General features: G+C 40.3%; 1 protein-coding gene across 3 annotated transcripts in view; it reads right to left on the bottom strand.

The window, feature by feature from the left end:
• Positions 1–16,664, bottom strand: part of COPS4 (COP9 signalosome subunit 4) — a 40,892-nt gene that overhangs the window by 19,855 nt on the left and 4,373 nt on the right. For 2 of the 3 annotated variants that reach the window (XM_031664570.1, XM_031664571.1), the window contains exons 2-4: positions 9,934–10,013; positions 7,036–7,187; positions 6,378–6,481 (exon numbers count right to left, since the gene is read on the bottom strand). In XM_031664570.1, coding sequence (XP_031520430.1) covers positions 6,378–6,481; positions 7,036–7,187; positions 9,934–10,013 — 336 coding nt within the window. Of the gene's footprint in view, positions 1–6,377; positions 6,482–7,035; positions 7,188–9,319; positions 9,398–9,933; positions 10,014–16,664 lie in introns of all 3 variants that reach the window. The other variant, XM_031664569.1, reaches the window with a different exon arrangement.

The following is a 16,664-nucleotide window of genomic DNA, read 5'->3' as shown; positions in this document are numbered from 1 at the left end:
CATGGTAAAACCCTGTCTCTACTAAAAATACAAAAAATTAGCCGGGCATGGTTGGCACACACTTGTAATCCCAGCTACTCGGGAGGCTGAGACAGGAGAATTGCTTGAACTCAGGAGGCAGAGGCTGCAGTAAGCCAAGATCGTGACATTGCACTCTGGCCTGAGTGACAGGGTGAGACTTAGTCTCAAAAAAAAAAAAAAAAAAAAAAGAAATCCTAAAAAGATAGCCAGATAGCCAGGGATGTGCATACATATGCATATAAAAGGATATTAATTTGTAAAATTATTTATAAATATCTATGCTAGGAAAAAAAATGGAAATCACTCATTATGATATTATTGGTGATCAAGTTGTGGTGCATAAAAATGGTAGAATACAAGGCTGGGCATGGTGGCCCACCTATAATCCCAGCACTTTGGGAGCCCGAGGCAGGCAGATCATGAGGTCAGGAGTTCAAGACAAGCCTGACCAACATGGTGAAACCCCGTCTCTACTAAAACACAAAAATTAGCTGGGCATGGTGGCACACATCTGCAGTCCCAGCTACTCGGAAGGCTGAGGCAGGAGAATAGCTTGAACCCGGGAGGCGGAGGTTGCAGTAAGCCGAGATCATGCCATTGCACTCCAGCCTGGGCAAGAGCAAGACTCCATCTCAAAAAAAAGAAAGGTAGAATATTGTATAATCTAGTCACTATGTATTTTTCCTAAGTGAAAAAACTGGATAAAACAGTATGTAAAACACTATTAAAATGTATTTCTATACACATATATCAAAATAGTAATAGCAATTATCTGTGGGTAGTAAGATTATAAGTGGTTTTCATTTTCTTCTTCATCTCAGTGGTCACATTTTATGCCAGGAATGTATAACTAAAGACCTCACATAATTCAAAACTCACATGAAACAAGATTAATCCTAACAGAAAAATTAATCCTATTTACCTGCAAGAGTGGTGCCACCATATGGCAAGAACACAGAGTTTATAATTAACTTGGCCCCAGATTTGAAAATAATTCTATACTTTATTGATTTGGGGGGGATGGAGAATGGGAGGAGAGATTTATGCAAATTTAATTTTTGCATATATTAATATTCTGTACTTTTTTCCATTCATAATTCAAATATACATTGCTTGCCACGTACAGCACTATATTCTTGAATTTTCCAATTTTTTGCCAAGTGTAACTATTATATCAATTACTTTTTTTTTTTTTTTTTGAGACGGAGTCTCGCTCTGTTCCCCAGGCTGGAGTGCAGTGGCGCCATCTCGGCTCACTGCAAGCTCTGCCTCACGGGATCATGCCATTCTCCTGCCTCAGCCTCCTGAGTAGCTGGGACTACAGGCGCCCGACACCACGCCCGGCTAATTTTTTTTGTATTTTTAGTAGAGACGAGGTTTAACCGTGGTCTCGATCTCCTGACCTTGTGATCCGCCCGCCTCGGCCTCCCAAAGTGCTGGGATTACAGGCGTGAGCCACCACACCCAGCCATCAATTACTTTAATAATCAGAATGAATCATTTTTTGAAAGAAAAAGTTCCCATTTATCCAAAGTCTACATTTAGTCACTTTAACTTGTTTAGAAAACCAATGACATTTTTATCTCTTTGGTTTACTCACAGATAAGGATAATGCTACAATACTACTAAAACAACAATTATGACCACTGTAAAAAACAATATCTAATTTTATATTTATTTCAGCTACCACTGAAAAGAAATCAATTGCCCTGTGCTAGGAAGAAAATACTAGGTAAAGCATAAGACGAAAGCAATCAAGAAAGCCCAGCTTTTTCAAACTACCAAATTATCAAGGGACCTTGAAATGCAAAATTCAACATCTACATATGAAGGCTTTTTTACAAACTGGCTGCTTTTTCAAGGAGCATCATTGCCTAGTAACTTCATAAATAATGCACAAAAGGCAAGATGTCTGAAGCAGTGTCTGCCTCACTATTGCAAATATTAATGAAGAACAAAAAAAGAATTCCTCCTTCACCTGGTAAAGGAGTAGAAAGGCAGATGAAGATATTTTTAAGTCCTTCACAGTTGGTACCGTTTTATACTTGCCAACTTGAAGAGGAAGTGTTTTCAATACAATAACCAATAGTCTCACACCTTTCATCCTCATACAATATACTTAGGAGAAATGTTTCATGAAGAAGTATAAATTTTTAAAAATATATACATCAAGAGGTAAGACTGGTTGAATAAGAGTTATAAACCATCTTTTTTTTTTTCTTTTTTTTTTTGAGACAGAGTCTCACTCTTGTCACCCAGGCTGGAGTGCAGTGATGAGATGTCGGCTCACTGCAACCTCCGCCTCCTGGGTTCAAGCGATTCTTGCGCTTCAGCCTCCCTAGTAGCTGGGATTACAGGCACACACCACCACACTTGGCTAATTTTTGTATTTTTAGTAGAAACAAGGTTTCATCATGTTGGTCAGGCTGGTCTCAAGCTCCTGACCTCAGGTGATCTGCCCACCTTGGCTTCCCAAAGTGCTGGGATTACAGGCATGAGCTACCACGCCCTGCCATCTTAATTTTTTAAAAACTGTTTTTCTACCTCATTTTCTCTAGTATCTCAAACCCAACAATCCTTGCACCCACTGTGCCCTCCAATCACTTATCCCTTACATGTCACTGCCTTTCCCCATAAAGGCCTCACTTTCCTCTTTACCTAGCCTAACTCCTGTGGTCACTCACTCATTGTAATCACTTGTAATCATTGAATTGCATAGGCACTCATCTCCCTGGTCCTTCTCTTGCTGTCATACTTGTTGGGCAAAAATCGTAACTGTGGCCGGGCACGGTGGCTCAAGCCTGTAATCCCAGCACTTTGGGAGGCCGAGGTGGGTGGATCACGAGGTCAGGAGATTGAGACTATCCTGGCTAACATGGTGAAACCCCGTCTCTACTAAAAATACAAAAAACTAGCCGGGCGTGGTGGCGGGCGCCTGTAGTCTCAGCTACTTGGGAGGCTGAGGCGGGAGAATGGCGTGAACCCGGGAGACGGAGCTTGCAGTGAGCCGAGATCACGCCACTGCACTCCAGCCTGGGAGCACAGCGAGACTCCGTCTCAAAAAAAAAACAAAAAAAACAAAAACAAAAACAAAAAAATCGTAACTGTGGTTAAACCTAATTGTTTGCTCACTCCATTCCTGCACTCATATAGCTGAAATGTGATGGGAAAAAGCAGCAAATCAAATTTTTTTTGAGATGGGGTCTCAGTGTGTTGCCCAGTCTGGGCTCAAATTTCTGGGCTCAAGGGATCCTCCCACCTCTGCCGGGACTGAGGCTTGTAGCTGGGACTATAAGCACAAAGCCACTGTGCCCAGCATGACTGATCTAATTTTAATCATTATGACCTTTAACAAGTCCTTAATGTTGCCAAGTTTACATGCTGAGTCCATTCATTGTCCCACTCTCCTAAGGGGATTACTTCTCACACTGTTGTCTCTCTTCAACCTCACACTCCACCCCCATCCACCCTTCCAGCTGATGTCTCTGATTTCAACTTCCTTAAGAATATTGAAGCAAGGCTGGGCATGGTGGCTCACACCTGTAATCCCAGCACTTTGGGAGGCCAAGGCAGGTGGATTGCTTGAGCCCCAGAGTTTGAGACCAGCCTGGGCAACACGGTGAAACTCCGTCTCTACTAAAACTACAAAAATTAGCCAGGCGTAGTGGCGTGCACCTGTAGTCCCAACTACTTGGGAGGTTAGGAGATGGACGTTGCAGTGAGCTGAGATCACGCCACTGCACTACAGCTTGGTTGACAGAGCCAGACCCTCTCTCAAAACCAAAAGCCAACAAAAAAAGAATACTGAAGCAATGCAATGAAAGAGTACTTGCAGAAATTCCACGACTATATCAATAATATGTCTACAGACATTTTTATTGTCACAACTAGGAACAGCAGTACTATTGGCATCCAGCAAGCAGAGGACTAGTGCTGCTAAAACATCCTGCAATACACAGGACAGCCCCCACAACAAAGTATCTAGCCGAAAATGCCAGTAGTGCTGAGGCTGAGAAACTGCCACAGATGAACTACCCATATTCCTATCTAAAGCCTATCCCTCTGCTAGATTCCTTCCTCTCGTCTACTCCCGCAAGAATCCTCTCCCCAATTCCCCTATATCAAATTTTTGCTTTCTACTGGATCATAAAAGAAAAAGTAATCCCTTAGCCTAACAACTGCTGTCATCTTCTACCCTGTTTTTTTGCTACCTTTTTTGAAAACTCCCCCACAGGGTGGCCCATACTCACTATCTCTAAATATTCTCTTCCCATTCTCTCTTAAACCATGCAGTCAGGCTCTCGCTATCATTTCACAAAAATCAGCTCATTAAGGTTCAGTGGTTTCTACACTATTAATGCCAACAGTTAACCTGTACTCCTTATCTTACTTGACCTATCAATGCCATAGCTCATCACCTGCCCCTTGACACATTTTCCTCATTTGGCTTCCAGGACACCACCCTCCACAGTATTCTGATTTCCTTCTTACCTCAATGGATAATCCTTCTCATTTGCTACATCTTCCCCAAGGCCCTGACCTCTTAACGTAGAAGTGCTCCAGGCCTCAGTATACTCAGTCCTTTGGTCTATCTACATTCCCTCCTTTGGCCATCTCATCCAATCCAAAGGCTTTAAATTCCATCTATATGTCAATGACCCCCAAATATGTATATCTAGCCCAGATATCTCTTCTAATATCCAGACTAATATATTTAACTCCTTACTACATATTTCTACTTGGATATTATATGCCCAAAATGAAACTCTCAATATTCCCTACAAGCCTATTCTTCCCTACTCCAACTTTCCAATTGCTCAGGCCAAAAATCAGGACTTATCTTGACTTTTTGCACACTCTACATACAAGCCATTAGGAAATCCTTACTCTACCTTAAAAAACATATCTAGAATACTTCTCACATCCATCTTATCTGTGGTACTGTATAAGCCTTTTTTAAAAAAGACAGGGTCTTGCTTTGTGCCCCAGATGGGAGTACAGTGGTGCGATCATGGCCCACTGCAGCCTCAAATTACTGGGTTCACACAATCCTCTTGCCTCAGCTTCCCAAGTACCTGGGAGTATAGATGCATATCACCAGGCCCAGCTAATTTAAAAAAAAAAAAAAATTTTTTTTGTAGGGATGGGGGGCAGTCTCACTATGTTGTCCAAGTTGGTCTCAAACTCCTGGGCTCAAGCAATCCTCCCGCCTCAGCCTCCCAAGTAGCTAGGACTATAGGCATGTGCCACCATGCCCAGCTTTTTCTTTTTTTTTCTTTTTTTGGTGGAGATGGGGTCTAGCTATGCTGCCCAAGCCGGTCTTGAACTCCTGGGCTCAAGCAATCTTCTCCCACCTCAGCCTCCCAAAGTGCTTGGACTATAGGCATGAGCCACTGTACCTGGTCTCATAAGCCTCTTAACTAATATCCCTACTTCTATCACTGCTTGCCTACAGTTTATTCTCAACCCAGTAGTGAGACTAACTATTTAAAACAGAAGTCAAATCATTTCACTGTTCTGTTGACAATTCTCCAATGGTTCCCCCTCATTTCACTTAGTGAAAAGTCAAATTCCTTATAATGGCTTATAAAACTCCACATAACCTGGTCCCCAGTACTCTCTGCTCTCCTCCCTCATCTCTTGCCCCTTTGCTCACTTTACTCTATCCACACTGGCCTCCTTGCTCTTATTAAGAAAACACTTCAAGCTTGCTCCCATCTTAGGGCCTTTGCACTAGCCCTCCCCTCTAAGAGTATCTAGTGATGATATTCGGCCAGGTGCAGTGGCTCAAACACCTGTAATCCCAGCACTTAGAGAGGCTGAGGTAGGCGGATCACTTGAGGTCAGGAGTTTGAGATGAGCCTGGTTAACGTGGTGAAACCCCATCTCTAGTAAAAATACAAAAATTAGCCACATGTGGTGGTGCGTGCCTGTAATCCCAGCTACTTGGAAGGCTGAGGCAGGAGAATCGCTTGAACCAAGGAGGCAGAGGTTGCGGTGAGCCAAGATCATGCCATTGCACTCCAGCCTGGGCAACAGGCTGGACTCCGTCTCAAAAAAAAAAAAAAAGTATCTGGCAATATTCTTTCCTCAGATCACTCATAGCTACTCCCTTACCTCCTTCAAGTCTTTGATAAAGTGACATCAGGGCCACCCTACTACCCCAATCACCCTATTTAAATATACATACAACCTGTCCCTGCTTTGCCCCCTTACTTTTCTTCACAGCACTTATCACCTTCTAACACACTACAAATTTTTGTATTTGTTTCCTGTACTAGAATGTAAGAAAAAATATAAGTGAGCAATTATATACATCCTATATATAGTCATCCAATATCCACTATTTACTATACTTTTGTCCTGTTTCCAAAGGAATTCCCACCAACACTTGGGCTGCATTTCTCCAATCTTCTTCTTTCTCATATATAGATGCAAGATGCTGTCTTATGGAAGCAACCTGGAATAACAAGTATACACGTCAAATCATTTCAACTGACATTAGTAACTAATTAAAATAAGTAGGAAAATTATTCTAAAGTGGCAATTCAACATACTAAGCTGCCAAATAAATAGTAAAAGTTTATCGAGACCACCCAAGTTTTCCTATGAATTTTGCATTTACAGAATATCAAAGTAGTGAACTGAAGCACCACATTTCTGCAATGTGGATTATGGCAAAATACTGTAGTTTAAATGTTAAATTTAGCTTGTATGCTCCTGCATACACGATGCTGGAGTTTTCCTGTTTTCAGCTGAAATACCACTTTTACTGATTTTAAAAAATTGTCCAGAGAGCAATATTTGGTTCAGAAAATCAAGCTTTACTTTATAAGCAAATGTCAGTTAGAGTTGTAACATCCTAATATTTACTTGATTTTGCATCATAAAATGCTGTTTGGCACAAAGTTTTGTCAAAAATGAAACTGGATGATTATCTCCTTTAAGGATTTAATAATATCAGATTCTCAAAATAACTGCTCAAGTTTAAAAACCACTGCTCTAGATTTTTACCTGCTCCTCAAATGAAATGACTCTAGGTTGGATCTTTTCCAAGGTGAAGTGATAGATTTCTTTGGCTGTGCTATCAGGCAAGTTAGGGAGATGTGTGCAAAAATCAGTCAGCAACTGCCGCGAGATCACAAGACTGACATTTTCATTTACCACTTGTTAAAAAAAAAGATAAGAAAACATGAGATACTGATAAAGTGTCATTAAACAATCAACCTTTACTTAAAATTAATACTAACAACAATCTATATTAGTGCAGCCTTCAATGCATTATTCAAGGATTTCCATACCCCTATCATTTTATATTACATCATGAGTTTTCCTTATGCTGAATTACTTGATTACACAATGACTACACAAAAACAGTAAAAATAGGCCGGGTGCAGTGGCTCACGCCTGTAATCCCAGCACTTTGGGAGGCCGAGGCGGGAGGATCATGACGTCAGGAGTTCGAGACCAGCCCGACCACCATGGTGAAACCCTGTCTCTACTAAAGATACAAAAAAAATTAGTCAGGCGTGGTGGTGGGCGCCTGTAGTCCCAGCTACTCAGGAGGCTAAAGCAGGAGAATCGCTTGAACCTGGGAGGCAGTGGTTGCAGTGAGCCAAGATCGCGGCACCATAGTCCAGCCTGGGCGACAGAGCTAGACTCTGTCTCAAAATAAATAAATTATTTAATTAATTAAAAAATTTTAAAAACCAGCAAAAATAACATAACTTTTCTAAGAAACATAAATAATTGAAAAAAATTTTTAAAAGCTGATAATTTTATCTTATTTTTCTACAAAGCGAAGGCACAAAAACACCTATATTTTTATTTATGTGCTTATATCACACCTTGTTCCAAAAAGGAGTTAAAAAAAAAACAGTAAAATAATTTTCATGAAATTTAAATAAAGCAAGTGCTGCCAGTACAGTTATTGCCACTTATACTTTCCCAAGAAAAACAATAAATAAGAACTTCAGTGAGCACTAGAGGTACTGACATTATTTATAAACATTTACGAGGTATTATTTTATGTGATTAAGCTCTGGAGACACACTGCTTCTACCACTACTGATTATACGGCTTCAGACAAGAAACTTAACTTGTCTGTGCTTCTGTTTCCTTATCTGTAACACCTATTTCATAAGGTTATTATGAAGCTTAAATGCAATAATATACACAAAGTACTTTAAACAATAACTGGTAGATAGCACTGAACAAATGTTACTATTGTAACTATTACTATCATTTTAAATGCATCATCCTTCTGAACCATTGCTTATTCAAGTCTTAAAGCAGCAATTACTAGGAAAATAAGTGATTCAAAAACTGTTCAGTTGATGTAAATGATTTTAACAGTTGACTGCTTTTCTTGGTGGTTTACTGGATTGAAAGCTTATACAAAGATCAAAGTATGTATGTATGTATGTATATACATGTTTTTTCATTGTTTTTTTGAGACCGTCTTACTGCTGCCCAGGCTGGAGTACAGTGATGCAACCTCAGCTCACTTCAGTCTCGACCACTGGGGCTCAGGCAGTCTTCCCACCTCAGCCTTCCAAGTAGCTGGGACTACAGGCATGTACCACCATGCCAGGCTAACTTTTGCATTTTTTTGTAGAGACGAGATTTCTCCACATTGTCCAGGCTGGTTTTGAACTCCTGAGCTCAAGTGATCTCTTGGCTGGGTGCCATGACTCATACCTGTAATCTCAAAAAAAAGTGCTGGGATTATAGGCATGAGCCACAGTGCCCAGCCAAGATCGAAGTTTATAAAAAGCACTATTCTTCTGCTACTATAGTCCAATGTTCTCAATAAACCACTCCTAACAGTTTTTTCAAAACCATTGCTGGTTTATCTCACACTGGAGGCCATGATTTTTTAAGTCTGTAACCTTCTAAGTTTTAAGGCAGTAACTTTTTAAGGCAGTTGTAATTAATTAGCTTATCACATATTAATTGGAATTCATTATTGGGTAATACTGGATGTGACTGAGAAAACAGTTTCACTACAAGTGTCATTAGGCATTTAAGTTACCATACAAGCTGGTATTACTCAAGGAAATATAAGCAAGTAAGAGTAGTGTATCAGAAAACCTTATTTCTGATCTGGGCTCTGCCAGCTAAATTTCCTTGAAAAAAGTTACTTAATCCTGAGACTTGTCTTACAATATATTATACAGGGATACCTGTACCTATATGGTCTAGTCAAAGAGTTATTAAAAGGAGCCTATGTGACAGGTAATGAGTGTGAAAACACACTGTAAAGCACTATGAGATATCATTAATGATGTGAACTCACTATAAAATTCCAGCCTGAATTTTGAGTAATTTTCAAGATCACTGGATATATTTGAAGTCAGGTAGTGTGGAAAAGTTTCTGGAAGAATGAAAATTTCTAGTTCTCAATTCAACAAACATAAACATTAATAACAGCTAATTCTTACATAGCATTTATTATATGCCAGGTCCTATTCTAAGCACTTTACTAAGTATATTAACTCATTTAATGTCCCAATAATTCCACAGAGTAGAATTTTACTGTACTACAGTAATGTACCACAGAGTACATTTTAAAGAGGAAAAGGAGGCACAGAGAGGTTAAATAATTGACCCAAGATTACACAGCTTATAAAATAGCGTACCAGAATTTGAACCCAAACTATTCTCTTCACTATTATGCTGTATTGTCCCTCATCAGCTATTATAATAACAATAACCATAAAAAACTTTAATTGGGATTGTAATTTTGAAGAAAATTCACTGAAAATTAATCAAGTTGTAAACAGTTTAAATTCTAAAATCAATCTCAATGCATATTTAATATTGATAATTTGATATAAAACAAGGCTTGAGAAAACTTTAAAGTCCTAGCTCAGTAACACAAGGCAAGCATGAAATTTCCATTTCACTTACTTGCTTCCACAAAAGCTTTCAAAGCTTCTAGTTGTTCTGCTCCAGATAACTGAATGGCTTTTTCCAGGATCTGACGATACCTACAACAATACCAAATGAATATAATGTTCTGAGGGTACATATTTTTTAATGCAAACTTTGATGTGTATTTATTCATTTCTACTTACCCTGGTTTCTTTCATAGTACTATAGTTTGTGGTTTTCTTTATAGTATATCACAGATTTTTTTTTTAAAAAAGTTTCTAGTCTATCACAAGAAATATTAAATCTGTAATTATATAAGGTGCCACTTCATCTAGTTTTCAGTATAGTATACCAGAATTTTTTAAGTTTTCAAGTTCATCACAAGAAAGAGTGAATCTATAATTCTGTTACAGAATCTAAGGTGTCACTTTTTCTTGAAGGTTTTATTTTTGAATTTAAACTACAAAGTCAATTTCTTTTCAAATGCCTTAAAAGATAAGCTATATTTCCTCCAACTGTGTAATACACAGACACACAAAAACATTATTTGAGGTGACGCGGAATCTTTTCCTCTTACAGACCTAATGTATGTAGGCTCACCAACAATAGGATAATGTTGACCAGGCAATGAAACCAAACATTAGAGACTGAATGTCTTAGTCTGTACAAAATAAACTTCACCAAGTCAAATGCACTGATAGAATACCATTTATGCTGTCAGACAGGACCTATTTATTCTTTATTTGCATTCAGATCTAATAACTATTCTACCTAATATCTGTGACCACACAAGCTCCACGAGGACAGGACTTTTTGTGTTTTGTTCTCTGCTACGTAGACAATTATCACAAACAATTCCTGGCATATCATAAGCACTCAAATATTCAGCAGTATTAGTAATGTTTTATTTCTTAATGAGGGGTTAGTATATGAGTGTTATACTATTCTTTTGTTGTTTCGTTGCTGTTGTTTTTGAAGACGGAGTCTCGCTCTGTTACCCAGGCTGGAGTGCAGTGGCACAATCTTGGCTCACTGCAACCTCCACCTCCCAGGTTCAAGCGATTCTCCTGCCTCAGCCTCCTGAGTAGCTGGGATTACAGGCGCGTGCCACCACGCCCAGCTAACTAATTTTTGTAATTTTAGTAAAAACACGGCTTCACCATGTTGGTCAGGCTGGTCTTGAACGCCTGACCTCATGATCCGCCCACCTCGGCCTCCCCAAGTGCTGGGATTACACGCGTGAGCCACTGTGCCTGGCCTATACTATTCTTTATCTCTTTTGTCTTAATTTTTTTTTTTTTTGAGATAGAGTCTTGCTCTGTCACCCAGGCTGGAGTGCAGTGGCACGATCTAGGCTCACTGCAACCTCCGCCTCCCAGGTTCAAGCAATTCTCCTGCCTCAGCCTCCGGAGTAGCGAGGACTACAGGTACGCACCACCACGTGTGGCTAATTTTTGCATTTTTAGTGGACGTGGGATTTCCCCATGTTGGCCACGCTGGTCTCGAACTCCTGACCTTAGGTGATCCGCCCACCTCGGGCTCCCACAGTGCTGGGATTACAGGCGTGAGCCACCACACCCAGCCAATTGTACTATTTTTTAAAAGCAGTAAATACATTTTACAAACCTAATAGCATTGCAATCATTCGGAAAGTCATCCAGAATAGTTACGAAATAAATATACAAAAATAGAGCCTGAACTCATTCAGATTTATGACTTTCATTTTGTAGGGCACACCCTCAAGCTATCACTCAGCATTACTGACTCAACTCATACAAAATTCTCACAACCTTGGTTACCTGATTTCTCAAAACCACAATGAATCAAAGTGACTTTAAGAAAGCAGATAAACGATAGAAAAGATAGCAAATTCCAAAAGAAGAAATAAATTATTCTAAGAAAGCAAGGAAATATTAAGTTTTTAAAAAATTATATTTTCAATATTGCTAAGTTTGAGGGTCCTTAAAAGATAAATTACTTTATGGCCCTGGGCATGTTTTCAGATAAGTCATACATTCAATGGTTTGTTCTCTTTTATTTTTTTCATATTTAATTAAATCAAGGGTTATGGCTAAGATCTTTTACATTTATATCCTCACAGATTATTTTATACTAACAATATTAGATTCAAAGATAATAGTGTCTCACTTATATAAATTTGCTAATTAACCTAAGTTGTTTTGTGGTTGTTATGGTTTTTTGTTTGTTTGTTTTGAGACAGGGTCTCACTCTGTCTCCCAGGCTAGAGTGCAGTGGCATGATCACAGCTCACTGTAACCTCCAATTCCTGGGCTCAAACAATCCTCCTGCCTCTGCCTCCTGAGTAGCTAGGACTACAGGCATGTGCCACCACTCCCGGTTAACTGTTCTTTTCTTTTTGTAGAGATGGGGTCTCACTACATTGCCCAAACTGGTCTCCAACTTCTGGACTCACCTCCCAACTCGGCCTCCCCAAGTGCTAGGATTACAGGCTTGAGCCACTGTGCCCAGCCTAACCTAAGTTTTAACACATAGTTTCATAATCAATCAACTAATCTGTATTGGGAATAGGAAGAAAAAATGAAAACAAACCAACCTAAAAAGTGATCAAAGTTTTACACTCATCAAACTATATAACTTATAGAGGCCTTAGAAATTGCCTACATAAATTCCCAGTTTTATAGATTAATAAATTGAGGGCCAGTCGCAGTGGCTCATGCCTGTAATCCTAGCACTTTGGGAGTCCAAGGCAGGTAAATCACTTGAGTCCAGGAGTTCAAGACCAGCCTGGGCAATGTGGTGAAACCCCATCTCTACAAAAAAAAAAAAAAAAAAAAATACAAAAATTGGCCGGGCGTGGTGGCTCATGCCAGTAATCCCAGTACTTTGGGAGGCCAAGGCAGGTAAATCACTTGAGTCCAGGAGTTCAAGACCAGCCTGGGCAATGTGGTGAAACCCCATCTCTAAAAAAAAAAAAAAAAAAGAAAAGAAATACAAAAATTGGCTGGGCGTGGTGGCTCATGCCTGTAATCCCAGTACTTTGGGAGGCCAAGGGAGGCAGATGGCTTGAACTCAGGAGTTTGAGACTAGCCTGAGCAACATAGTAAAACCTCATCTCTACCAAAAATACAAAAAATTAGCCAGGCATAGTGGCACACACCTGTGGTGCCAGCTACTTGGGAGGCTGAGGTGGGAGGATCGCCTGAGCCCAGAAGGTGGAGGTTGCAGTGAGCTGAGATCTTCCCACTGCAACTCCAACCTGGGCAACAGATTGATATCTCATCTCAAAAATAAAAATTTAAAAAATAAAAAATAATAATACAAAAATTAGCCAGGTGTGGTGGCATGTGCCTGGACAAAGCAAGACCCTATCCCCAAAAAAAAAAAAAAAGTGAGGTACAGCACTGTGGCTGCATGCTCCCTTGCTTCTCTAATATGTAAATTCCAGTATCTAAGAACAGAGATTACTTTTGCACAATAAAAACATACAATGACTAACAAACCTGTTTTAAACTAGGAACTTAAACAGAAATTTAATATTGCCATATAAAATCATCCCAAAGTGCTAATTGAGTCCTTAGGCATTTTAAGATGCTATATGAGATTCTGCGTATGATACTAAAAAGTTTTTAAATGACCTTAGTCTTTGAAGATCTTATGGCTGAGAAGACAAAGGGGAAGATTAAAAATAAAAAGTTAGGCCGGGTTCGGTGGCTCACGCCTGTAATCCCAGCACTTCGGGAGGCCGAGGCGGGTGGATCACGAGGTCAGGAGATTAAGACCATCCTGGCTACCACAGTGAAACCCCATCTCTACTAAAAATACAAAAAATTAGCCGGGCATTGTGGCAGGCGCCTATAGTCCCAGCTACCCAGGAGGCTGAGGCAGGAGAATGGTGTGAACCTGGGATGTGGAGCTTGCAGTGAGCGGAGATCTCGCCTCACACTCCAGCCTGGGTGACAGAGCAAGACTCCGTCTCAAAAAAAGAAAAAATAAATAAAAATAAAAAATAAAATAAAAAGTTAATACGTTAAGTGTTAAATTACAATATGGCCAGGTGCGGTAGCTCACACCTCTAATCCCAGCACTTTGGGAGGCTGAGGTGGGCAGCAGATCACTTGAGGTCAGGAGTTCGAGACCAGCCTTGCCAACATGGTGAAACTCCATCTCTACTAAAAATACAAAAATTAGCCAGGTGTGGTGGCATGTGTCTGTAATCAGCTACTTGGGAGGCTGAGGCATGAGAATCGCTTGAACCTGGGAGGCAGAGGTTGCAGTGAGCTGAGATCCTGCTGCTGCACTTCAGCCTGGGAGACAGAGTGAAATTCTGTCTCAAAAAAAAAAAAAAATGTATGGAGGAAAATAAGTGTTATTACTAAGGCATTGAACATCTCTCATATCCATTTATCATCAGTGAATTGAGCATCTTTTATGTGTATGAACCAAAGTTCAGTATGTTGATTCCTAATTTCTTGGCACTTGAAAGGAATCTAGAGGTAAATAAAGCATGAAAATGTACCACAATCATCATTTAAGATCACAATGGATAGTAAAGGAGTAAAGGTAGGTATTAACAGATCTTCCACTTACAGTAATGGTGAACTAAATGACTGCACCAACCCTCCCTCAAAAAAAAAAAAAAAAAGCCAACATAAAAAGCTGAAACAAACGAAAAAAAAAATTTAATTGCATAAAATCCTAACAAGAAAGGGAAAATGAGGAAAATAAGATAAAACAAATATTCTGTCTAAAGGCATTTGCTGATGGTGGAAAGATGGCTGAGAGGTAGAGTGGCATTTCTTGTAGGGAGGAGAAGGTGGGCTCACTACAAATCTGCTGGAAGCACTGAGAAGCAAGCTGCCATTTCTGGCAGACTAACTGAGCTACACAAACGGGAATGGAAGTTCCATATCTGCCAAAGGAGGAGACACACACTTTGGAAGTAAGGTTACAAATTCTATCCCAAGACCACCCAGGTAAACCAAAAAAATTGTGAAGCCTTGATTCTACACTGTTAGCACTCTCAGGTAATGAAATTTCTCTCTAGAATCAACAAAAGCAACAGACAATCGCAACAACCAAGGACATCAGATACTGACTGGAGTTACCAGAAAGAGCATGATACAGTTATGCTTACAATGTTCATGGGGATAAAGACAAGCTTTAAAGTTTCAGCAACAGACCAGGAGTCATAAAAAGTATCACTGGAAAAAAGAACCACCAGAAATTATAGAACTAAAAAATACAACCCAACTTAGAAACTCAATGGAGTACTTAACAGCAGATTAGACACAGCTGAAGAAGTGATAAACTAGAAGGTAGGTCTGAAGAACTAATCCGGAATAAAGCATTCAAATGGAGGAGACAGGCCGGGCGTGGTGGCTCACGCTTGTAATCCCAGCACTTTGGGAGGCCAAGACGGGCAGATCATGAGGTCAGGAGATCGAGACCATCCTGGCTAACACGGTGAAACCCCGTCTCTACTAAAAATATTAAAAAATTAGCCGGGCGTGGTGGCAGGCGCCTGTAGTCCCAGCTACTCGGGAGGCTGAGGCAGGAGAATGGCATGAACCCGGGAGGCAAAGCTTGCAGTGAACTGAGATCACGCCACTGCACTCCAGCCTGGGTGACAGAGCGAGACTCTCTCTCAAAAAATAAATAAATAAAAATAAATAAAAAATAAAAAATGAAAGACAGAGTAAGATGGCTAGAGGTTATAGTCAGTGGGCCTGACAGGGATTTCACTGGAGCCTAGAGGAGAAACAGAATGGGGCAGGGGCAACATTTAAAGAGATACAGGCCAAGCAGAGTAGCCCACACCTGTAATCCCAACACTTTTGTAGGCCGAGGCAGGAGAATCCCTTGAGCCCAGGAGTTCGAGACCTGCCTGGGCAACATAGGGAGACCCCCATCTCCACCAAAAAAAAAAAAAAACATGTTTTTAAATTAGGCATGGTGTCATGTGCCTATAGCCCCAGCTACTCAGGACGCTAAAGCAAGAAGATTGCTTGAGCCAAGCATGTTAAGGCTGCAGTGAGCTGTGATCTCTCTACCGCACTCAAGCCAGGGCAACAGAGACAGGGCAACCCTGTTTCTAAAATAAAATAGAGATATAACTGAAGACATCTCAAGACTGATGAAACCTTTTAATACATTGATTCAGGAAACCCAGCGAAGCTGGACCAGGATAAAAAACGGCCACAATAATTTCACTCCCAGTACCCATGTCCCTTTACAATATAACTTTGTAGCTCTTCATATCAAAAGGTAGACTTTATTTCCCTACCCCTTGAATCTGGAGTTGACCAATAGAACGTGGTAGAAATGAAGTGCTAGTTCTGAGCCTAGACCTCGAGAGGCCTTGTATGTGTTTGTCTTTTGGAATCCTGCTGCTGTCACATGAACAGGCCCAGGCTAACTTACTGGCTAATGAGATATGTAGCCCAGTCAACTATATTGCCCCAGCCAACAAGCCAGCCAATCCACAGAAGTGGAGTTGCCCACCTGGCCCAGCCGGCAGCTAACTACAGACCCACATGGGAGCCCAGTGGAACCAAGACCATGTGGAGCAGAAAAAAACCATACAGCTGGGCCCAATCCAAACTACCAACCTACAGAATTACGAGCTAAATAAGTGACTGTTGTTTTAAGCCCTAAGTTTTGGGGTTTATTTCACGGCAAAGGGTAACTGACATAGAAAAGTAAAAACAAATCCACAGACATATCATAATGAAGCTAAACAAAATTAAAGACAAAATCTTAAAAACAGGTAAGTGCTGGCCGGGCGC

The sequence above is a fragment of the Papio anubis genome, chromosome 3, assembly GCF_008728515.1.
Source record: "Papio anubis isolate 15944 chromosome 3, Panubis1.0, whole genome shotgun sequence".
Classification (NCBI taxonomy): Eukaryota; Metazoa; Chordata; class Mammalia; order Primates; family Cercopithecidae; genus Papio; species Papio anubis.
The sequence above is the reverse complement of the archived record's forward strand: the minus strand, read 5'-3'. Positions and strand labels throughout refer to the sequence as shown.